Source organism: Panicum hallii, chromosome 7 (assembly GCF_002211085.1).
Source record: "Panicum hallii strain FIL2 chromosome 7, PHallii_v3.1, whole genome shotgun sequence".
Lineage (NCBI taxonomy): Eukaryota > Viridiplantae > Streptophyta > Magnoliopsida > Poales > Poaceae > Panicum > Panicum hallii.
In genome coordinates this window covers 28719779-28744657 of record NC_038048.1, presented here as the reverse complement: position 1 = coordinate 28744657, position 24879 = coordinate 28719779, and the positions used below count along the sequence as shown (strand labels likewise).

The 24879-nt window shown below is 44.4% G+C and overlaps 2 protein-coding genes across 2 annotated transcripts; both read right to left on the bottom strand.

The window, feature by feature from the left end:
* Window positions 1–1698: 1698 nt before the first annotated feature.
* Window positions 1699–7164, bottom strand: LOC112899587 (50S ribosomal protein L27-like). Its single transcript, XM_025968114.1, has 4 exons — window positions 6912–7164; window positions 2658–2755; window positions 2448–2569; window positions 1699–2249 (listed from the first exon to the last, which is right to left on the bottom strand). The coding sequence occupies exons 2-4, from the start codon at window positions 2734–2736 to the stop codon at window positions 2010–2012; spliced, it is 441 nt and encodes a 146-aa protein (XP_025823899.1). The 5' UTR covers window positions 2737–2755; window positions 6912–7164; the 3' UTR covers window positions 1699–2009.
* A 2620-nt stretch (window positions 7165–9784) lies between these two features.
* LOC112901364 (50S ribosomal protein L27-like) lies at window positions 9785–15250 on the bottom strand. The gene is made up of 4 exons (XM_025970258.1): window positions 14998–15250; window positions 10744–10841; window positions 10534–10655; window positions 9785–10335 (listed from the first exon to the last, which is right to left on the bottom strand). Exons 2-4 carry the CDS (start codon window positions 10820–10822, stop codon window positions 10096–10098), a joined length of 441 nt encoding a protein of 146 aa, XP_025826043.1. The 5' UTR covers window positions 10823–10841; window positions 14998–15250; the 3' UTR covers window positions 9785–10095.
* Between the last annotated feature and the right edge of the window lie 9629 nt (window positions 15251–24879).

Below are 24879 nucleotides of genomic sequence, written 5' to 3'. Positions count from 1 at the left end.
AGGAGTGATTGAGGCATGGCCTAAGGAGGCATTTTTAGGTATAAAACATACAGATATGATTGATAAATAGTCAGCAAACTTGGGATAGCATTTGAGGGATCTAATGGAAGGAAAAATCTATCAAGCACGATGTGATGCTGCCGGAGGTGGACAAGGGAGATTAGAGCTAGGTTCTTCGGTGTTCGTTGACTATAGAAGCAATGCTAGAGGATAGTGGAGGCTAAAAAGGCCCATGCCCCTAAATTAAATATGCTAATTCCTCAGGTATAACGGTGATTATTCAGGCTTAATTGTTGCTAATCCATTTAGATAATCACTAAGATCCCCCAACATTGACCAAAAGCTCCACCAATATAAGGGGGAGCTGGGGTGGAGACGGCTGAGGGATGAGCCCCGATGGGTGGTGGGCAATGGCAACAAAAGAGGTGATTGAGATTGTCGGAGCAAGGTGATAGGCAGTGGTGACGAGGACATCAAAAGAGGCAAAGGGTGAGGAGGAGGCGAGAGAGTGGATGACAGCGAAGGCTAGCAAAATTATTAGAGGTAGATAGGATGTGCAACCGGCGGGCATTTGAAGGATGAAGACCGCGTTAGGCTCTAGGAGGAGAAAATAGAGTTACAAGTGTAGAAAGAAAATGACAAGTGTGGTAACAATCCTGGCTAGCCACATGCAAGGAGGTGGGACTCTTTTTATCCCTTTGAATCAGAAATAAGAACTTTTATCCCCTAGCAGGTATGGATGGGTTATGAATATTAGTCTCAATTTATAATCATATGACCCCGTATCTACTTGACGATATTGATGACAAGCAGCTTCATATATGGTAGTTATATTTTCTTTAACAATGATATAACATATTATATAGCGGAAAATAATGAGGGTTTATAGTGATTTTTTGTTTTAACTAAGATTATGTAGTATGTTGAGTTACTCTCCATTTTAGTCATAACAAATCAATTATCTCTAGAATATATAAGTACCAATTACCAACGTGGTTTTCAGTACGGAGAAGCCAAGGCTTATACGTAGGTACGAGGATTGAATGGAACAACTTTTTGTTCATGGTGTGCATGAGTATCCCCTCTCATCCTCCACTGGGTTCTGCCTCCATTGCCATCCTTAGAAACGATTACCTTTCTAAAGTAAATTGAGCAAGCTAGTTAGAATGTTAGATTTGAGGATGGAACTCAAGGCCAAGCTCAATCGTAGCCTCTCCCCTGTCCATTTCATATTATCCATGTCGGCGTTGGTATATATGTATATAATGGTGGAGGAAAATCTACCAGAAGTAAGCATATCTTGTACATCATGATCCTAGAAGGGATCTTGCTCTACCAGAACCCACGTGGATGTTACGGTAGAATTTTTAATCTATTTTGGACGCGTGCTAGGGTGCAGTGTGTCTACTTATCCTCCGGATAGAGGGGAGCAGGAGGAAGAAGGAAGCGCATAGAGAGATGACACAATCCTTTCCCTACAGAGTTTACAGTTTTCTTATCCCTGTTAGCGCTGGAATTTTTCTTTGCTATTAAATTCCTTGGTTTCCAAAAGGGGCAGATAAGCTCAAAGATGGACTTCCTACAGGTTTTGAGAGGAGGCCTTTTTTATTTTAGGTTTATATATATAGGAACAATGTGGAGAATTTTCTAAAGAAAATTGCTAGCACCTTGTCAATTTACAAACATTTTCACTCGTCATTTGACCTCTAGTTGAACGCTCATGGTTCCAAAAAATGCACCAAATGACAAAATTCCGGTCCACAAGTAATCAACACTTCCACAGACATGAAACTAACCAACATTGCATCTCAAAGAAACTGATGTTAAAAAGGAACATTAATCAAGCTGAAATTTCTGCTCCTCACTGAAGCTACTTATAGCAGCATTTCTTGCTCGCAAGCATCTTTGCTGCAACAAGTTGCATTGTGTAATGAGAGGCACTTGGTGGTGCTGATGACAAGCACAGGAGCGGCGAATCCGCTGGAAGAGCATAAGCAACTGCATGGTCCCTACAACTGTGCATCCAGGTCAGCTGCAGTAGTCGAGCCACTGGCGTAGACAGGGTGGAGCACATGACCAGCCATAGGGTCAACATGAACCCATTTCCTGCCAGTCAGCTTGTTGCGCTCGAACCGAACATGGCCTTCCTTCAGGCAGAAGAGAGTGTGATCCTTGCCCATGCCAACATAGTCCCCAGGGTGGAAGCGCGTTCCTCTTTGGCGAACAATGATGTTTCCTGGTTCCACTTTCTGGAAAGTTAACACAAATGTACATAGTCAATTAACAGACTAATAGCATCAGATCAATTCCTATGCATGATAGTTATTCAGAAAACAAGTATCAATATGGCACCTAAAGGCTCCAAATGGTAGCAATTTTGATGCAACTAATAAAGTTATTCCGAATCCCATCAATGTCATGGAGTAAGAATTATAGAAAGGGTGTACCTCTCCACCGAACTTCTTGACACCCAGGTATTTGGGATTGGAGTCACGGCCATTTTTTGTCGATCCAGCAGTCTTCTTGGTGGCCCAGCGTCTAAACACCAAGCTCATTCCTCCAGAAGATTCTGGAATTGAGAATATCTCAGGCAGGTAAAATACTTGTTCAGAATGGAAGAAAAGTACGAGTCACACCAACTGCACAGACGTTATCACCTGTTGCGCTAGCATACACTGAAGCATTTGAGATCAGTTCTTTGACATTCACTCTCCGGAAAACCGATGAGAAAGCCATTTTGCTTGCCACGAGCCACCTGCAGTCATGAATGATTTTGTTAAACTAGTCTATACACAAACATGACAGTATCGGATAAGAAATCTAAGTACAGCCAGGCATCGTCAGATTTCCAACTTCGTCAACTGCAGTCATTTTGGTGCTTTGGTTTTAGTCTGTTATCAAGCCTAAGTCTAAGCCTGTAATGTCAAAACTAGGTTCCCCACTCAACTACAATAAACTGATTCTTGGTAGTTCTTGTATTTACTGTTTTTCATTTGCACGACTCTTTTTGATGTCAGAAAATGCAGCAAGCAAGGCATTCAAAACACAGGGCATATTGAGAAACTGCAAAGATGATTGCATGTCTATCTTCCATTTCACCAAGAAAGGAACAACAAATTAATGAATCATAAGCTCCTGAATATATAAATTATTGATAATATGTCTGTCAAAGACTGGACTATTTTGAAAAAAAAGAGATTAGTATACTGTTTCTTTCAATACTGGAATTTGTTAAGATGGCTGGGTAGTACAAAGTTGTAACATATTTGGAATGACAATGACAGAAAAATAATAAACATAGTTCATAGTAATTTTGGCAGACATCAATGATAAAGCTTCATTATTAATGAACAATAATACAACATAGAGGGTAGACGTAATATAGAAAGGCAGCAGCCTATAAGAATGCATTTTGAGCTGAAAGTTCTCACTTAGTACTAAATCTGCAAAAGCTTTTTTCATACAGAACAACAGCTTTTGCTGGGATAGATCCGCAAGTTTTCTTCTGTAACAACAAATATTTTCATATTCTTGATATTATCTAGTAAAATGAAATCAAATTTATGAAATCAAATTTGTGCAAGAAGTAAATATTAAATACACAAATTAAAGAACTAATGTTTCATAACACCATAACCTTCCCCCGAGCTGTATGCGTAGTTTTGCACGTTTTGAACAGTTATATTGGGACAAGTTTAAGGTGATTCAAAATCAGTACCAGCTGTTTAGAATTAAGAGCGAAAACCAAGAACATGTTAACCAATTTCATTGACTAATCACATCTGAAAAAAGCCACCGAAATGCAGCCATAAGGAAATGTTTCGAGAAATCAAAGCTCTAGCTCTAACGATTACTACGGTAGCTCGGTGTTGACTGCTGGATCACGCATTCATCCACTAAAAACATCGTTCCGTTCAGAACTAGCCTATAAGGCAGTGAAGATCGCTTGGGTCGGAAGAGAAGGCAACGCAAGGTGGGCAGCACGCACTCGGCCGCCAGGGCACCAGCGGTGTTCGCGCCTAGCAGGCATTTCACCGAGCAGGTGGTGGCCAGTGCCCGCATCAGGCACGGACGGCGCAGCGCAAGACCGTGCATCCCCAGCACGCAGCACATACAGTACGAGATCAGCACATCCGCAGCTCACATAAACGGATGGGGGGATCCCGCGGAACAAGAACTAGCAGTACGTCCTTGCGTTGCCTTCTCTTCCGACCCAAGCGATCTTCACTGCCTTATAGGCTAGTTCTGAACGGAACGATGTTTTTAGTGGATGAATGCGTGATCCAGCAGTCAACACCGAGTTACCGTAGTAATCGTTAGAGCTAGAGCTTTGATTTCTCGAAACATTTCCTTACGGCTGCATTTCGGTGGCTTTTTTTCAGATGTGATTAGTCAATGAAATTGGTTAACATGTTCTTGGTTTTCGCTCTTAATTCTAAACAACTGGTACTGATTTTGAATCACCTTAAACTTGTCCCAATATAACTGTTCAAAACGTGCAAAACTACGCATACAGCTCAGGGGAAGGTTATGGTGTTATGAAACATTAGTTCTTTAATTTGTGTATTTAATATTTACTTCTTGCACAAATTTGATTTCATTTTACTAGATAATATCAAGAATATGAAAATATTTGTTGTTACAGAAGAAAACTTGCGGATCTATCCCAGCAAAAGCTGTTGTTCTGTATGAAAAAAGCTTTTGCAGATTTTGTACTAAGTGAGAACTTTCAGCTCAAAATGCATTCCTATAGGCTACTGCCTTTCTGATATTGCGTCTACCCTCTATGTTGTATTATTGTTCATTAATAATGAAGCTTTATCATTGATGTCTGCCAAAATTACTATGAACTATGTTTATTATTTTTCTGTCATTGTCATTCCAAATATGTTACAACTTTGTACTACCCAGCCATCTTAAAAAATTCCAGTATTGAAAGAAACAGTATACTAATCTCTTTTTTTTCAAAATAGTCCAGTCTTTTACAGACATATTATCAATAATTTATATATTAAGGAGCTTATGATTCATTAATTTGTTGTTCCTTTCTTGGTGAAATGGAAGATAGACATGCAATCATCTTTGCAGTTTCTCAATATGCCCTGTGCTTTGAATGCCTTGCTTGCTGCATTTTCTGACATCAAAAAGAGTCGTGCAAATGAAAAACAGTAAATACAAGAACTACGAAGAATCAGTTTATTGTAGCTGAGTGGGGAACCTAGTTTTGACATTATAGGCTTAGACTTAGGAAGGCTTAGTCGTGCAAATGTAATCATTTGAAGATTACATGCTTATCCTAACAGCAGGTAATGTTATGAAAGTATGAGCATGTCAAAAGATATTGTAAAACAAAGACAAAACTGTACAGGCAAAAACGATGGAGCAAGATTGTTAAAACTGTTAGTTTTTTTCTGAAACACACAGGAGAGCTGTGCATCAATATATTAAGAAGAAATTGTGAAACTAACAGTGGTTATCATAATGGTTTTATTCCTCTAAGAGAAAGTCTTGCAAGAAGCATCAACAATTATGGATCAGCTATTGTTATAGCAAGCAATCATTATCCCAATAACACCAAAATAACACTGTAAAAAGACATTCTTTTTAACATTAAACAAAAAAATAACTAGTCCAAACTTGCATCTCAATAGCATATCAACTGCCACGGATCAATCTAGATAGGGGAATCAGGATCCAAATCCTTAGGAACTTACTTCGTCCAAACGGACCCTAAGTGGATTATGAAACATGAATCAGTATCCATATGACTGGTAACTAATGGAATGCAGAACTCGGATCATTGTTTCGATAAATATCAAAAGACATTGTTGAAGCGGTGTGCCTCAATAAGACATGGTGGTACAAAAAAATGTTTAATGATGGAATTATGTAACATAGTGTTTTGCGACATTCATGAACTAATAATCATGTCAAAGAGAACAGCGCCACATGTATTTTTCTTTTATAATGACAACACTTGGAGATTATATTACCCACATAACATGTTATGGGCATGTATCAAAAGCATATTTACTAATCATGCTGCATCTGAGATATTTAAAATATAAGTCGAATCAGTACTTCGAGTGTCATAACAACATTCCTAAAAAAAGGGTGTATTTAATAAAGTAACGGCATACAAACAACACCTGAAACGTGTCCTGCAATTTCCTTAAAAAGATCCCCCATTTATGTCATGGCACTATTAACCTTTAAATGAACCAAACGTGTTACAGATTTCCAAGGTAACCGCTACTTATAACACTGCAAACCTTAGAAACTCAAAAGGGGATTGCACACGTGGGCGTCGCCGCGTGGGTGTGGGCGTGGCCGTTAGCTGGAACTGTGGAAACACTTTCAGTTTCTTTGCAACGACTTCTGCCACACGAGACGGATGCGGCTTCCGAATCTGGCGCACGCACCCCTGAGGAATCCTGGATCTAGCACGCACACCTCTGCACCAGATAGCCACGCTCCACCCTGGAGAAATGCCTCCAGCTCCAGAATCTCGATCTATGCCATGCCCATGAACACTAGGGGACGATCACCATCTACAAGACCAAGGGAGAAGAGCAATCTTCCCAATCGACATCACCATCCAGGACCACGGTAGCTCAAACACACGGCCCTAAGCCTCAGCTCCGGCCTAGGGTTCCTTCAACGAACCCTACGGTCGGTGTGACCAAGACCGTCCCGATGCCATGGGGAGAGGCCTTCGGCCGAAACGGACCCGAACCCCGCAAGGACATCGCATTTCGGACGCAACAGCTCCCCCGCAACGCGGGGCGCGAATCCGCCACGGTACCGAGGCGGATTGGGGCGCCCGTCCGCGGGATCACGGCACCGGAAACACCCCACCGGAGCGGAATCGAGCGGGGCGGAAGAGCAAGCGAAGGCTAGGGTTTCCTTACCCGACGGCGCGAGGAGGTGCGAGAGGCGCCGCGACGCGCGCTCCCGGCAGTAGGGGTAGGGCGCACCAAGGCTGGAGAGGCGGGGCGCGCTCGGCGCGGGGGGCGGCGGAGCTCGCCGGTGGAGACAGGCTCCGGGGGCAGGACGGAGGGGCGCGCCGGCTCGTCGGGGGTGGCCGCCGCCAGCGGGAAGAGGGGGGATGGATTTTTGGTTAGGGCTTGGGAGTGACGGCGACTGGGTGCGGGTGGGGGTCTGGGGGAGGAGTGTTATGGTGTGGGGAACGGGAGGGGGGAAGGGATGGGCTGATGGCCGCACCCCGCGCATCCACCGTTCATCCGGTCCAGCGGCGTGCGTTGGCGCACCACGCGCCCGCGCCCCCGGCGCGAAGGTTCTATTCTTCTGTATCGTCCTCCGGCTGCCAAATCCCACGCGGGAGAAATGCAAGCACTCAAGCAGAAGGGAGAAGAGATCTATCTAGAATTAATGCAATTTCTTTTCATAGGAAAAATATTTTAGACCAACTACCACTAAATACGCCCGTTCATAACTATATGTTGAACTAGTTGTTAGGTATATGTAATCTATATTCATAACTATAGCAATATGTGTAGATGACAGTAGTGAAATTGAATAAATTAGAGATCTAGCTTAGGAGGGATTTGAAAAAGGTAATATAAATTGGTCGACCAGTTTGCAGTAGAAGAAGCATGACGGTGCATGCGACCTCGATTTGATTCATGTGCGCATACAATTCGAGACATAAATTGGATCATTCGGTGCAAAGACCTCAGATATGTAGGTTCACGATGCAAAGCAATATGACCGGTTATTGAGTAGTTATATAAACTTACATTTGCGTTTTCTTCCAAAGTGTGGAACACCTGCATATTCGATCCCGCGAACTTATACAGACCAACACACATCAAAATACATGTGTTGGCCAAGCTATTGGTGGGAAACTTTAGTTGCCTAAGATACTTGTATTCCTCTTCCCTTTCGCAACGGTTACCAAGGTACAAATAGCTATAATTTGGATCGAAATGGAGGTATTGTATAATCAACACTAAGAAACGGATGCGCTCTATGTAATTAGAAGTTTAGGACTAAGGAACGAGAAGCATTATGTTTTCTTGGCAGAATGTATCAATCTCTCATTAAATTTAGCATGGTAGGGGTAGGAGTGATTGAGGCATGGCCTAAGGAGGCATTTTTAGGTATAAAACATACAGATATGATTGATAAATAGTCAGCAAACTTGGGATAGCATTTGAGGGATCTAATGGAAGGAAAAATCTATCAAGCACGATGTGATGCTGCCGGAGGTGGACAAGGGAGATTAGAGCTAGGTTCTTCGGTGTTCGTTGACTATAGAAGCAATGCTAGAGGATAGTGGAGGCTAAAAAGGCCCATGCCCCCTAAATTAAATATGCTAATTCCTCAGGTATAACGGTGATTATTCAGGCTTAATTGTTGCTAATCCATTTAGATAATCACTAAGATCCCCCAACATTGACCAAAAGCTCCACCAATATAAGGGGGAGCTGGGGTGGAGACGGCTGAGGGATGAGCCCCGATGGGTGGTGGGCAATGGCAACAAAAGAGGTGATTGAGATTGTCGGAGCAAGGTGATAGGCAGTGGTGACGAGGACATCAAAAGAGGCAAAGGGTGAGGAGGAGGCGAGAGAGTGGATGACAGCGAAGGCTAGCAAAACTATTAGAGGTAGATAGGATGTGCAACCGGCGGGCATTTGAAGGATGAAGACCGCGTTAGGCTCTAGGAGGAGAAAATAGAGTTACAAGTGTAGAAAGAAAATGACAAGTGTGGTAACAATCCTGGCTAGCCACATGCAAGGAGGTGGGACTCTTTTTATCCCTTTGAATCAGAAATAAGAACTTTTATCCCCTAGCAGGTATGGATGGGTTATGAATATTAGTCTCAATTTATAATCATATGACCCCGTATCTACTTGACGATATTGATGACAAGCAGCTTCATATATGGTAGTTATATTTTCTTTAACAATGATATAACATATTATATAGCGGAAAATAATGAGGGTTTATAGTGATTTTTTGTTTTAACTAAGATTATGTAGTATGTTGAGTTACTCTCCATTTTAGTCATAACAAATCAATTATCTCTAGAATATATAAGTACCAATTACCAACGTGGTTTTCAGTACGGAGAAGCCAAGGCTTATACGTAGGTACGAGGATTGAATGGAACAACTTTTTGTTCATGGTGTGCATGAGTATCCCCTCTCATCCTCCACTGGGTTCTGCCTCCATTGCCATCCTTAGAAACGATTACCTTTCTAAAGTAAATTGAGCAAGCTAGTTAGAATGTTAGATTTGAGGATGGAACTCAAGGCCAAGCTCAATCGTAGCCTCTCCCCTGTCCATTTCATATTATCCATGTCGGCGTTGGTATATATGTATATAATGGTGGAGGAAAATCTACCAGAAGTAAGCATATCTTGTACATCATGATCCTAGAAGGGATCTTGCTCTACCAGAACCCACGTGGATGTTACGGTAGAATTTTTAATCTATTTTGGACGCGTGCTAGGGTGCAGTGTGTCTACTTATCCTCCGGATAGAGGGGAGCAGGAGGAAGAAGGAAGCGCATAGAGAGATGACACAATCCTTTCCCTACAGAGTTTACAGTTTTCTTATCCCTGTTAGCGCTGGAATTTTTCTTTGCTATTAAATTCCTTGGTTTCCAAAAGGGGCAGATAAGCTCAAAGATGGACTTCCTACAGGTTTTGAGAGGAGGCCTTTTTTATTTTAGGTTTATATATATAGGAACAATGTGGAGAATTTTCTAAAGAAAATTGCTAGCACCTTGTCAATTTACAAACATTTTCACTCGTCATTTGACCTCTAGTTGAACGCTCATGGTTCCAAAAAATGCACCAAATGACAAAATTCCGGTCCACAAGTAATCAACACTTCCACAGACATGAAACTAACCAACATTGCATCTCAAAGAAACTGATGTTAAAAAGGAACATTAATCAAGCTGAAATTTCTGCTCCTCACTGAAGCTACTTATAGCAGCATTTCTTGCTCGCAAGCATCTTTGCTGCAACAAGTTGCATTGTGTAATGAGAGGCACTTGGTGGTGCTGATGACAAGCACAGGAGCGGCGAATCCGCTGGAAGAGCATAAGCAACTGCATGGTCCCTACAACTGTGCATCCAGGTCAGCTGCAGTAGTCGAGCCACTGGCGTAGACAGGGTGGAGCACATGACCAGCCATAGGGTCAACATGAACCCATTTCCTGCCAGTCAGCTTGTTGCGCTCGAACCGAACATGGCCTTCCTTCAGGCAGAAGAGAGTGTGATCCTTGCCCATGCCAACATAGTCCCCAGGGTGGAAGCGCGTTCCTCTTTGGCGAACAATGATGTTTCCTGGTTCCACTTTCTGGAAAGTTAACACAAATGTACATAGTCAATTAACAGACTAATAGCATCAGATCAATTCCTATGCATGATAGTTATTCAGAAAACAAGTATCAATATGGCACCTAAAGGCTCCAAATGGTAGCAATTTTGATGCAACTAATAAAGTTATTCCGAATCCCATCAATGTCATGGAGTAAGAATTATAGAAAGGGTGTACCTCTCCACCGAACTTCTTGACACCCAGGTATTTGGGATTGGAGTCACGGCCATTTTTTGTCGATCCAGCAGTCTTCTTGGTGGCCCAGCGTCTAAACACCAAGCTCATTCCTCCAGAAGATTCTGGAATTGAGAATATCTCAGGCAGGTAAAATACTTGTTCAGAATGGAAGAAAAGTACGAGTCACACCAACTGCACAGACGTTATCACCTGTTGCGCTAGCATACACTGAAGCATTTGAGATCAGTTCTTTGACATTCACTCTCCGGAAAACCGATGAGAAAGCCATTTTGCTTGCCACGAGCCACCTGCAGTCATGAATGATTTTGTTAAACTAGTCTATACACAAACATGACAGTATCGGATAAGAAATCTAAGTACAGCCAGGCATCGTCAGATTTCCAACTTCGTCAACTGCAGTCATTTTGGTGCTTTGGTTTTAGTCTGTTATCAAGCCTAAGTCTAAGCCTGTAATGTCAAAACTAGGTTCCCCACTCAACTACAATAAACTGATTCTTGGTAGTTCTTGTATTTACTGTTTTTCATTTGCACGACTCTTTTTGATGTCAGAAAATGCAGCAAGCAAGGCATTCAAAACACAGGGCATATTGAGAAACTGCAAAGATGATTGCATGTCTATCTTCCATTTCACCAAGAAAGGAACAACAAATTAATGAATCATAAGCTCCTGAATATATAAATTATTGATAATATGTCTGTCAAAGACTGGACTATTTTGAAAAAAAAGAGATTAGTATACTGTTTCTTTCAATACTGGAATTTGTTAAGATGGCTGGGTAGTACAAAGTTGTAACATATTTGGAATGACAATGACAGAAAAATAATAAACATAGTTCATAGTAATTTTGGCAGACATCAATGATAAAGCTTCATTATTAATGAACAATAATACAACATAGAGGGTAGACGTAATATAGAAAGGCAGCAGCCTATAAGAATGCATTTTGAGCTGAAAGTTCTCACTTAGTACTAAATCTGCAAAAGCTTTTTTCATACAGAACAACAGCTTTTGCTGGGATAGATCCGCAAGTTTTCTTCTGTAACAACAAATATTTTCATATTCTTGATATTATCTAGTAAAATGAAATCAAATTTATGAAATCAAATTTGTGCAAGAAGTAAATATTAAATACACAAATTAAAGAACTAATGTTTCATAACACCATAACCTTCCCCCGAGCTGTATGCGTAGTTTTGCACGTTTTGAACAGTTATATTGGGACAAGTTTAAGGTGATTCAAAATCAGTACCAGCTGTTTAGAATTAAGAGCGAAAACCAAGAACATGTTAACCAATTTCATTGACTAATCACATCTGAAAAAAGCCACCGAAATGCAGCCATAAGGAAATGTTTCGAGAAATCAAAGCTCTAGCTCTAACGATTACTACGGTAGCTCGGTGTTGACTGCTGGATCACGCATTCATCCACTAAAAACATCGTTCCGTTCAGAACTAGCCTATAAGGCAGTGAAGATCGCTTGGGTCGGAAGAGAAGGCAACGCAAGGTGGGCAGCACGCACTCGGCCGCCAGGGCACCAGCGGTGTTCGCGCCTAGCAGGCATTTCACCGAGCAGGTGGTGGCCAGTGCCCGCATCAGGCACGGACGGCGCAGCGCAAGACCGTGCATCCCCAGCACGCAGCACATACAGTACGAGATCAGCACATCCGCAGCTCACATAAACGGATGGGGGGATCCCGCGGAACAAGAACTAGCAGTACGTCCTTGCGTTGCCTTCTCTTCCGACCCAAGCGATCTTCACTGCCTTATAGGCTAGTTCTGAACGGAACGATGTTTTTAGTGGATGAATGCGTGATCCAGCAGTCAACACCGAGTTACCGTAGTAATCGTTAGAGCTAGAGCTTTGATTTCTCGAAACATTTCCTTACGGCTGCATTTCGGTGGCTTTTTTTCAGATGTGATTAGTCAATGAAATTGGTTAACATGTTCTTGGTTTTCGCTCTTAATTCTAAACAACTGGTACTGATTTTGAATCACCTTAAACTTGTCCCAATATAACTGTTCAAAACGTGCAAAACTACGCATACAGCTCAGGGGAAGGTTATGGTGTTATGAAACATTAGTTCTTTAATTTGTGTATTTAATATTTACTTCTTGCACAAATTTGATTTCATTTTACTAGATAATATCAAGAATATGAAAATATTTGTTGTTACAGAAGAAAACTTGCGGATCTATCCCAGCAAAAGCTGTTGTTCTGTATGAAAAAAGCTTTTGCAGATTTTGTACTAAGTGAGAACTTTCAGCTCAAAATGCATTCCTATAGGCTACTGCCTTTCTGATATTGCGTCTACCCTCTATGTTGTATTATTGTTCATTAATAATGAAGCTTTATCATTGATGTCTGCCAAAATTACTATGAACTATGTTTATTATTTTTCTGTCATTGTCATTCCAAATATGTTACAACTTTGTACTACCCAGCCATCTTAAAAAATTCCAGTATTGAAAGAAACAGTATACTAATCTCTTTTTTTTCAAAATAGTCCAGTCTTTTACAGACATATTATCAATAATTTATATATTAAGGAGCTTATGATTCATTAATTTGTTGTTCCTTTCTTGGTGAAATGGAAGATAGACATGCAATCATCTTTGCAGTTTCTCAATATGCCCTGTGCTTTGAATGCCTTGCTTGCTGCATTTTCTGACATCAAAAAGAGTCGTGCAAATGAAAAACAGTAAATACAAGAACTACGAAGAATCAGTTTATTATAGCTGAGTGGGGAACCTAGTTTTGACATTATAGGCTTAGACTTAGGAAGGCTTAGTCGTGCAAATGTAATCATTTGAAGATTACATGCTTATCCTAACAGCAGGTAATGTTATGAAAGTATGAGCATGTCAAAAGATATTGTAAAACAAAGACAAAACTGTACAGGCAAAAACGATGGAGCAAGATTGTTAAAACTGTTAGTTTTTTTCTGAAACACACAGGAGAGCTGTGCATCAATATATTAAGAAGAAATTGTGAAACTAACAGTGGTTATCATAATGGTTTTATTCCTCTAAGAGAAAGTCTTGCAAGAAGCATCAACAATTATGGATCAGCTATTGTTATAGCAAGCAATCATTATCCCAATAACACCAAAATAACACTGTAAAAAGACATTCTTTTTAACATTAAACAAAAAAATAACTAGTCCAAACTTGCATCTCAATAGCATATCAACTGCCACGGATCAATCTAGATAGGGGAATCAGGATCCAAATCCTTAGGAACTTACTTCGTCCAAACGGACCCTAAGTGGATTATGAAACATGAATCAGTATCCATATGACTGGTAACTAATGGAATGCAGAACTCGGATCATTGTTTCGATAAATATCAAAAGACATTGTTGAAGCGGTGTGCCTCAATAAGACATGGTGGTACAAAAAAATGTTTAATGATGGAATTATGTAACATAGTGTTTTGCGACATTCATGAACTAATAATCATGTCAAAGAGAACAGCGCCACATGTATTTTTCTTTTATAATGACAACACTTGGAGATTATATTACCCACATAACATGTTATGGGCATGTATCAAAAGCATATTTACTAATCATGCTGCATCTGAGATATTTAAAATATAAGTCGAATCAGTACTTCGAGTGTCATAACAACATTCCTAAAAAAAGGGTGTATTTAATAAAGTAACGGCATACAAACAACACCTGAAACGTGTCCTGCAATTTCCTTAAAAAGATCCCCCATTTATGTCATGGCACTATTAACCTTTAAATGAACCAAACGTGTTACAGATTTCCAAGGTAACCGCTACTTATAACACTGCAAACCTTAGAAACTCAAAAGGGGATTGCACACGTGGGCGTCGCCGCGTGGGTGTGGGCGTGGCCGTTAGCTGGAACTGTGGAAACACTTTCAGTTTCTTTGCAACGACTTCTGCCACACGAGACGGATGCGGCTTCCGAATCTGGCGCACGCACCCCTGAGGAATCCTGGATCTAGCACGCACACCTCTGCACCAGATAGCCACGCTCCACCCTGGAGAAATGCCTCCAGCTCCAGAATCTCGATCTATGCCATGCCCATGAACACTAGGGGACGATCACCATCTACAAGACCAAGGGAGAAGAGCAATCTTCCCAATCGACATCACCATCCAGGACCACGGTAGCTCAAACACACGGCCCTAAGCCTCAGCTCCGGCCTAGGGTTCCTTCAACGAACCCTACGGTCGGTGTGACCAAGACCGTCCCGATGCCATGGGGAGAGGCCTTCGGCCGAAACGGACCCGAACCCCGCAAGGACATCGCATTTCGGACGCAACAGCTCCCCCGCAACGCGGGGCGCGAATCCGCCACGGTACCGAGGCGGATTGGGGCGCCCGTCCGCGGGATCACGGCACCGGAAACACCCCACCGGAGCGGAATCGAGCGGGGCGGAAGAGCAAGCGAAGGCTAGGGTTTCCTTACCCGACGGCGCGAGGAGGTGCGAGAGGCGCCGCGACGCGCGCTCCCGGCAGTAGGGGTAGGGCGCACCAAGGCTGGAGAGGCGGGGCGCGCTCGGCGCGGGGGGCGGCGGAGCTCGCCGGTGGAGACAGGCTCCGGGGGCAGGACGGAGGGGCGCGCCGGCTCGTCGGGGGTGGCCGCCGCCAGCGGGAAGAGGGGGGATGGATTTTTGGTTAGGGCTTGGGAGTGACGGCGACTGGGTGCGGGTGGGGGTCTGGGGGAGGAGTGTTATGGTGTGGGGAACGGGAGGGGGGAAGGGATGGGCTGATGGCCGCACCCCGCGCATCCACCGTTCATCCGGTCCAGCGGCGTGCGTTGGCGCACCACGCGCCCGCGCCCCCGGCGCGAAGGTTCTATTCTTCTGTATCGTCCTCCGGCTGCCAAATCCCACGCGGGAGAAATGCAAGCACTCAAGCAGAAGGGAGAAGAGATCTATCTAGAATTAATGCAATTTCTTTTCATAGGAAAAATATTTTAGACCAACTACCACTAAATACGCCCGTTCATAACTATATGTTGAACTAGTTGTTAGGTATATGTAATCTATATTCATAACTATAGCAATATGTGTAGATGACAGTAGTGAAATTGAATAAATTAGAGATCTAGCTTAGGAGGGATTTGAAAAAGGTAATATAAATTGGTCGACCAGTTTGCAGTAGAAGAAGCATGACGGTGCATGCGACCTCGATTTGATTCATGTGCGCATACAATTCGAGACATAAATTGGATCATTCGGTGCAAAGACCTCAGATATGTAGGTTCACGATGCAAAGCAATATGACCGGTTATTGAGTAGTTATATAAACTTACATTTGCGTTTTCTTCCAAAGTGTGGAACACCTGCATATTCGATCCCGCGAACTTATACAGACCAACACACATCAAAATACATGTGTTGGCCAAGCTATTGGTGGGAAACTTTAGTTGCCTAAGATACTTGTATTCCTCTTCCCTTTCGCAACGGTTACCAAGGTACAAATAGCTATAATTTGGATCGAAATGGAGGTATTGTATAATCAACACTAAGAAACGGATGCGCTCTATGTAATTAGAAGTTTAGGACTAAGGAACGAGAAGCATTATGTTTTCTTGGCAGAATGTATCAATCTCTCATTAAATTTAGCATGGTAGGGGTAGGAGTGATTGAGGCATGGCCTAAGGAGGCATTTTTAGGTATAAAACATACAGATATGATTGATAAATAGTCAGCAAACTTGGGATAGCATTTGAGGGATCTAATGGAAGGAAAAATCTATCAAGCACGATGTGATGCTGCCGGAGGTGGACAAGGGAGATTAGAGCTAGGTTCTTCGGTGTTCGTTGACTATAGAAGCAATGCTAGAGGATAGTGGAGGCTAAAAAGGCCCATGCCCCCTAAATTAAATATGCTAATTCCTCAGGTATAACGGTGATTATTCAGGCTTAATTGTTGCTAATCCATTTAGATAATCACTAAGATCCCCCAACATTGACCAAAAGCTCCACCAATATAAGGGGGAGCTGGGGTGGAGACGGCTGAGGGATGAGCCCCGATGGGTGGTGGGCAATGGCAACAAAAGAGGTGATTGAGATTGTCGGAGCAAGGTGATAGGCAGTGGTGACGAGGACATCAAAAGAGGCAAAGGGTGAGGAGGAGGCGAGAGAGTGGATGACAGCGAAGGCTAGCAAAACTATTAGAGGTAGATAGGATGTGCAACCGGCGGGCATTTGAAGGATGAAGACCGCGTTAGGCTCTAGGAGGAGAAAATAGAGTTACAAGTGTAGAAAGAAAATGACAAGTGTGGTAACAATCCTGGCTAGCCACATGCAAGGAGGTGGGACTCTTTTTATCCCTTTGAATCAGAAATAAGAACTTTTATCCCCTAGCAGGTATGGATGGGTTATGAATATTAGTCTCAATTTATAATCATATGACCCCGTATCTACTTGACGATATTGATGACAAGCAGCTTCATATATGGTAGTTATATTTTCTTTAACAATGATATAACATATTATATAGCGGAAAATAATGAGGGTTTATAGTGATTTTTTGTTTTAACTAAGATTATGTAGTATGTTGAGTTACTCTCCATTTTAGTCATAACAAATCAATTATCTCTAGAATATATAAGTACCAATTACCAACGTGGTTTTCAGTACGGAGAAGCCAAGGCTTATACGTAGGTACGAGGATTGAATGGAACAACTATTTGTTCATGGTGTGCATGAGTATCCCCTCTCATCCTCCACTGGGTTCTGCCTCCATTGCCATCCTTAGAAACGATTACCTTTCTAAAGTAAATTGAGCAAGCTAGTTAGAATGTTAGATTTGAGGATGGAACTCAAGGCCAAGCTCAATCGTAGCCTCTCCCCTGTCCATTTCATATTATCCATGTCGGCGTTGGTATATATGTATATAATGGTGGAGGAAAATCTACCAGAAGTAAGCATATCTTGTACATCATGATCCTAGAAGGGATCTTGCTCTACCAGAACCCACGTGGATGTTACGGTAGAATTTTTAATCTATTTTAGATGCGTGCTAGGGTGCAGTGTGTCTACTTATCCTCCGGATAGAGGGGAGCAGGAAGAAGGAAGCGCATAGAGAGATGACACAATCCTTTCCCTACAGAGTTTACAGTTTTCTTATCCCTGTTAGCGCTGGAATTTTTCTTTGCTATTAAATTCCTTGGTTTCCAAAAGGTTAGTCCGAGTCATCGCTCCTCCCCGGTATCAGCTATGAAGAGCCGATTGCATCAGTACCAGATCGGATTTTTGGGACAGGCAATATATATATATATAATAATAAAACAGATCTTGCTTAATGAATGTCAATCTAATCCAATCTACGATAACTAAGCCCTCACTGCACGATCGGAATATCCTACACGTGATTGAGCCTAACGAATACGCAAAAGCATCGAAACAAACAACCTAAACAGAGATCCTAAAAACAACCCAAGAGCCGATTCCTAGAGAAACCTCTACTCAAGCTACGATTCGATACTAAACGTATTGCCAAAACTTTCAACTCGTTTGCAAGGCCTAATTGTGCACATATCGAGCTAAATCTCTAATAGATAGAAACTAGCCATAACAGATTGGATCTATTAATAAAAACGAAGCAAGATGCAACCATCGCATCCATGATCGAACACGATGATTGCGAAGCGCACATGAGCAACGAACAGAGCAGGATCGGGACATAAAGAAATTAATGTTACCCTATGCGCGCTATGATAACTAGTGCTACTCGCCATCTACAAGGCTTCAGAACGAGCAACACATGAAATGAACGAGCAAGGGTAATGCTGCCCCGATCACGCAGAGCATGATCGGGACCGCATGGCACTTACCCGATGAAAACCCTGGAACAGGGGAGGCGATGCGCCGTGAGTTGTTGATGAACGATCTCTCTTTCTTGTTTATTCGTGGTACATATTTATAGTCCGTAGACTTGTTCTCTTTAACTAACCCTAACCCAACACGACACGAATCTTAACTGCTTATTCCTAAATTACACGGCCTTTCTGGCCTCAATCACCCGCACAGGGTCCGATTCGCAAGCTTCTCGTGATTGTCTTCTAGGCCCATCTTGCTCGATGGCCCACTTCCGGCCCGGTCAAATTATGGCGATAACACATGCCCCCCTTGTTTCGGCGATGGTAATTCCGAAATCACCTATTTAAAAATCGCCACGACCCTTCGGCTTCCGATCCGTACAGCCATGCCCTTTCGACTTCCAACGGATGTGACTGCTCTGAATCAGTCTCCTAGGGAACTGTCACGGTGCCGATTCACTTCACCTCTCTATTTGCCTTTATAAACTTACCCCCGGCATCTTCCCCAACTATCTTTCTCTCACAGCCATTGTCAATTACGCTCCTTCTCTTCTTTTGCCATGGCTTCTTCTTCTTCTTCCTCTGTCATTTCTTATGAATCTGAATCCTCCCAAGAGCCAACTCCAGAATACGATCCGATTGCCGCTTACGAAGTCCGTGCCCCCCTGCATTGGGACGCAGAGGAATGGGACTTTCGTTCCCAGTCAGAGGATGACGAATCCCTGACTGATGGTGAAGATCTCGCACTCCTCCTCGGAGCCGAGCTGGAGGAAGATGAAGACGACGCATCTTGGGGGGAAGACCTCTCTTCCTCGGAAGAAAGAGCCGATTCCTTCTCCGAGGAAGATCTGATGGCAGGTACCTTCCTTTTTGGCAAGTCATCGGATGAAACTTCCGACGACACCGAAGAAGCCGAAGATGATGACGGCTTTGCCAGCGACAGTAGCGGGGATGACGACGACGGCAGCAGCAATAGCGGTGATAGCGGTGCTAGCGTTGCTCCGCCGACCAAGCACCGCAAGACCGCTGGCGTGTACTGGTGGTAGGCCGTAGTGTCCCCATTAGGCTATCTCAAGGAGTAGTTAACTCCTCTTTTGTACTTACTGGCTTGCTGTGAATGGAATCCTCTTCGTATTACCACTTTTCTTGCACATAACATTCTGCTCAAGAGCCGATGGCAACGTATCGGCCTTAGGATATACCAATCCAGATCCGAAATAACCTTCCAATTTGCTTTACCCTCTGCCGGATCTCAAGTCCAAAGCAAATCTCCGATGGTCCTGGAATCTAGGCTGACTGCGCACCTCTTTTGCTCATAAACCCTAGCCGCAAAATCCTCCTCTGCTCCTTGAAACGCACACTCGATCCTGCGCCGCCAACCTTAGATCTACTCTCCAAGATCTCGATTCCAGACTCCCGATGGCGGAATCTTCGAGCACCGCCGCCGCCGTCTTTGGCCTGAAGGTAAACTTCGACCCCCATTAAATTAATGCAGCAACCGTGGAATTTACTGCGTGGTTAAATGACTCCTTCCTTGGCAACATTGTTTTCTTGGGGTTTTTTCAGGCTTCCGATATCTTCTTACCACACCCTTCTTCCCCCAATTCTTACTGCCTCGGACCTCGTTCCTTCGAGAAGCCCATAGATCTGATTTCATCCGAAGCCAATCGGATCCCTTTCGTGAGTCAGGACATAGACCTAGAGTCTTGGTCATATAGCCTCCGCGCTTGGCCAAATCCTCCTGAAGGTTGGATAGTTTGGTATAACAGAATGGCGGACGCCTACTAGCCCTTGTGGGAATCCATTGGGATAGCCGATGCCCTGTCTCTGTCCCTTTCTCCTCTTGAAAAAGATGAGAACCTTCTGAAGACTATCGGCTACTTCTGGTCCGATGCCTTGAATTGTTTTCTTTTTGGGCATGCCTTGAACTCTCTGTAGTCCCCTTCAAACTGTCTTCCAAGGCAGAATGTACTAACTGGAGTACCTACTTGAGCCAACACCAGAAAAGCAAGGGTTCTGTATCGGAGAAGGAACACACGGCCTTCCTAAACTTGTGGCTTGAACATTTTCTCTTCTGTGGCCCGTCCCTTGCTCCCACTAAGATTTGGCCAAGGGTCACCCTATTGGCCTTGGTAAATTATTCCTTGGGGAACTTTACAGATATCTTCACCTAATGACTTCGAGCCTTCTTTCACAGAAAAAACTCAGAACTGGTGGTCCGTGGTGGTTCGTCCAGTTATGGGCTCATCTTTACTTCCAGAGCTCGATCCCCAATTTCCCTTCTCTAGTCGGCAATTCTTTTCCTGACCTGAGTGGGAGACAGATTATGTGTACCAATTTTGGGCAGGCTCTATACAGTCTCCCTGGCGGGAAATTGAATCCCCCAGATGCTTCTCATTGGTTTAGGATTTTCTACAAAGGCTTAGATAACCCAAACTTCCTCCCATATGCCGATCCTGAACTCTTTGAGAACCCAGTTATGTTCCGGCTGGCCGATCTTGCCCATGACGCCGACACTAGGCGCCTATACTCCATCATGGTTCGGCCCTGCCTCTTTCCAGTTGGCATGAGTACCTCTAATCGGATCATCAAGCCCGGTTATGAGTTTTACCAGCCGATCGTAGCAGCCCGGCAGTTTGGTCTCGGGCAGGTGCCTCCCTATTTTCTGCTTCACTTCTTGACATCAAACAGGGTGGATCTTCCTGATGCTCTGACCACCCAGAGGTGTTACAGTCTGTTTACAGACCTTCCCTTATCTGTTCCTGCCAATCTTACCTTTACTTCTTCGGCTATCGATTTTGATGGATGGTGGCTGATGTGGAAAACTCACGTTTTCCGAGGAGCTCTGGGTCCGATGCTGCAACGGATCCATCCTGAATATGAAATTCCCGCCGGAGAGGTATTGCTTCTTGACTAACATTTTCTTTTTTGACTTTTGTTAGACTCTTTCTGATTTCATTCTTTGTTTCCGCAGCAAGAAGATGGCCCAGAGCCGATGAACGATGATGGATCGCCCTTTTGTTTCCTGCCAGTTGCCCCTGTGGTTCTCTTTGGCAAGAATGCACCTCCTCCTTCGAAGAGCGTAATGCAAATTCAGCCGAGCACTGTCAAGCTGACTCCCAAGCGGAGGCGATCCTCTGAAGCTGTTGCCCCCCGAGCTCGCGCTAAGACGAGGAAGGTTCTTGTCAGAAAGGTCCGGAAGGAAACTGCGCCATCTTCCCCTAATCCGGCATCTCCAGTCGTCAACCAGGTTCGGCCCTTCCCCCTGCTTTCGTAATTGGGCCTCTGTTTATGTCTTCTTTAATTATACTCTCTCCTCCTGTAGCCTGTCGTTGTGGAAGTCTCCAGCGGGGAGGAGCCCCCATGCTACAAGGGCTCATCTTCGGAGGTGCCAGAGGACGTGGACGCGCCCATCAGGGCTTTGATTACTCTCCGTGACCCTGGCGCGGCAATCCTGGAGGGTCCTTCTGCATCGGCCGATGTCCCAGTTGCTTCGCCAGGTCCGCAGGAACCGGTCGTGACCGCGTCCCTTGTTGGCCCCTGTCCCTGTCTGGAAGGGCCATCCACTGCCTCGGCTACTGCCGATCTCCTTGCACGAGAGGCACCTCTAGCAGAGCCGACCGCTATCTCATCGGCTGTTACTCCAGCGGAGCCGACCGCTATTTCACCGGCTATCGCTTCTTCTTCTGAAGACGTGGCTCATCTGGCCTCTTCCGTCACCGTTCGTCCTTCGGAAGGGATGCGCCCCCAGAAGCCGATCGTTCCTTCATCGGCTATCGTCACCTCTTCGGGACAGGTATGCCTTTTTTCTTTGTAATTACTTTGGTCTTCCTCCGCAGTACCTTACTCACCCTCTTTTCCTTCAGAACCTGAATCTTTCACAGCTGCTCGCGTTTGATCCTGCCTCAATCGGGTCGGCCATATTGGAAGCCAATGGCCCTCCCCCGGACCTGACTAGCACTGCCAGTCGACTCCTTCGCATGAAGGATCTTCTATCGGGTCCGATCGATGCCCTGATTCAAGATTCCAGCACGGTGAGGCAGGTCCTTGATGAGGTCAACCCCCGTCTCCCCGTAGCCTTCAGGTCAAGCTTTTGCCAGCCGGGTACCTTCCTTCTTTCCGAGCAAAAGTGGCAGAGGCTCACCATAGGATTGAGACTCGGCATTCCCAATCGCTCCTAAGGGCTATCATCACCGAGATGTGCTAGTCAATAAAGCAGAAGAAAGCCGCACTCGATGCCAAGGTCGACACATCTGCCTCTGCCCAGCGGCTTCACCTCCTGGAGAAAGAATTAGAAGACCTCGAAGCTAAAGTCCGGGCCACCAAGCAGCGCATCCAAGAGGAGAAGGATCTTATCGCGGGTTCCAAGCAGGAGGCAGCAATCTTGACCGCCGAGCTAAAGGCAGACTTGACTGAGCTAAGCGGCCTGAGCAAACAAGTGGTGCCGGGGGCGGACGAAGAGGATGAAGCAGTAATTGCTGAAGTTGACCGCATTCGTCTTGATGCTATTGCTGCCATCAATGATTTCCTTCAGAAAACCTACCCAAGATGAACTCTGTATTCTTATGTAATGAACCTAAAGTCGATGGTGATACATCGGCTATTTGGTAACTTGTGATGTTTAATTGCTACAAGCAAACTTCTAAAGTCGACGACATTACATCGGCCGTTCTAATCCCTTTTGTTAATGTATGAGCCGATCGTGCTCATCGGCCTCATTCTCTGTCTTGTCGAACCCAAAACGCCATCGACTTAGCCTTTGTCTCCTTTCTTAGCTCGCTGGTCACATCGGCTTATTGCCTGATGGCTTTACTGCTCGTCGGCCCACATACTTGGGAAGTATTTCTTAAGGTGTTGACCATTGACTGCTACTGGAAACTTGACGCCATCCAATTCTTCAAGCATGTACGCGTTCCCAGGTAGGACCTGGTCAACCCTGTACGGCCCGTGCCAGTTTGGGGACTGATGAGGACATCACTCCTTTGGATATACAAGAGGTTCCTTCGCTGGACATTCAAACCATTCAAGCTCCAATCACAAGAGCTCGCGCGCGACAATTAAATTTAGAGGTGAGCTCGCTCCTAAGCGTTTCTGTTAATAATTGTGAGAATGGTTTGCTACCTAATTTTTACAATGTGATTAGGAACCAAGGAGAGGTCCAGGGAACACATGGAGAGGAGCATGGAGGTGTGGAGGAACAGCAACGGCCGCCAAGCCACATGGAGACCCAATCCAATTTAACTTCGAGTCCACCTCGGAGTCCAGGAGCAGCCTGATGTAAATTGGACGCCCAGGCCACATCCGGAGTCCGAATTCGACGATCCACATATGGACGGAAAGATAATTTCATGGAGCTTCTATTGGCGTTGGTTTCAGGTCCAAACTCCTTCTGAGTCGTCGGAAATTGTCCGAGGAAGTTGGCGTCCAGATTCTGTCCCGGTGCTGCGACATCGTATTTTGGCCTTTGGGCCGTGTATCTTTGTTGAGCCCATTAGGGGCGCGTCCAGGGGGAAGCCACGCCCCTATCCCCTATATATCAGCAGCCACCGCCCTCATTAGGGTTTGGGTTTTGCTTTAGATCAATCTGTCTTGAACAGTCGCCGTCTTTCGGTTTGTAGAACCCCAACTTTCGAACTTAATCATTCATCTGCAGTTGTCACTTAAATTTGAGTGCTGCGTTTCTTTCGAGTTCTTGCTTGTGTTCTTCGTTTCGCAGGCAGGGATTAGCCTTCTCGGCGAGGTCAACCGGATTGTGACTACGGTTGATAACCAGAGGAGTTGTGGTGCTAAGATTGCGGGGTTCGAGTTGCTGACTTGAAGCCGGATCGGTGTGTCGCATTCCGACCAAAACGAGTTTTCCTTCACCTGACGGAAGATCGGGCACCCCCGTTCATATCAAGTGGTAATCAGAGACTCAGGTATTCCCGTCAGGCTTACCCTAGTTTAGTTTGTTCCATCGTCCTATAACCCCAGAAAATTGCCATACAAAAAAATATTCCGCTGTCCTAGAACCTTTGTTTAGCCTTTGCAATTTCGTTTTCAGACTTGCTTTGTTCAGTTTGTGTCCGTAGTCGAGTCGTGTTGCTGGTTTAGGGTTTGTCTTCGTCGTAGTTCAACCGCACCATCGCTCTGTTTTTGTTTCCGCCGCTGTCCCATCCACCATTACCCAGATCCCAAGTCGATCCATCCCATTACTCGACTTGCCCTCGCTAGCCGCCTTGTGTGAACTCTCGCCGCGCCAGCCCTAGATAGGTTGCGAGCCGCCTTGTGCCTTCCGCCTTGCACCGCAGCCCCCCTTGGTTTCATCTGGCGATTACCCTAGCCGCTGCTGATCTATCTGCCGGGTTGTGCCTTCGAAACAAAACATAACTTGAGATACCTTCCATAAAACAGGCATAACTTTTCGCTCGGTTCTCCGTTTTGACTGAAATTTTTACAGGAGCTTGGCAACGAAAAGTCAGGCCGATCTCAAAAAATTCAAAAAAAATCAGGAAGATAATTAAAAAATTCAGTTTCTGTC

Coding starts and splice junctions, on each gene's coding strand:
- LOC112899587 (XM_025968114.1), bottom strand. CDS start 2,736: ATGGCTTTCTCATCGGTTTTCCGGAGAGTGAATGTCAAAGAACTGATC. Junction 2,570..2,657: donor AGTGTATGCTAGCGCAACAG/GTGATAACGTCT, acceptor TCTCAATTCCAG/AATCTTCTGGAGGAATGAGC. Junction 2,250..2,447: donor TCAAGAAGTTCGGTGGAGAG/GTACACCCTTTC, acceptor TTAACTTTCCAG/AAAGTGGAACCAGGAAACAT.
- LOC112901364 (XM_025970258.1), bottom strand. CDS start 10,822: ATGGCTTTCTCATCGGTTTTCCGGAGAGTGAATGTCAAAGAACTGATC. Junction 10,656..10,743: donor AGTGTATGCTAGCGCAACAG/GTGATAACGTCT, acceptor TCTCAATTCCAG/AATCTTCTGGAGGAATGAGC. Junction 10,336..10,533: donor TCAAGAAGTTCGGTGGAGAG/GTACACCCTTTC, acceptor TTAACTTTCCAG/AAAGTGGAACCAGGAAACAT.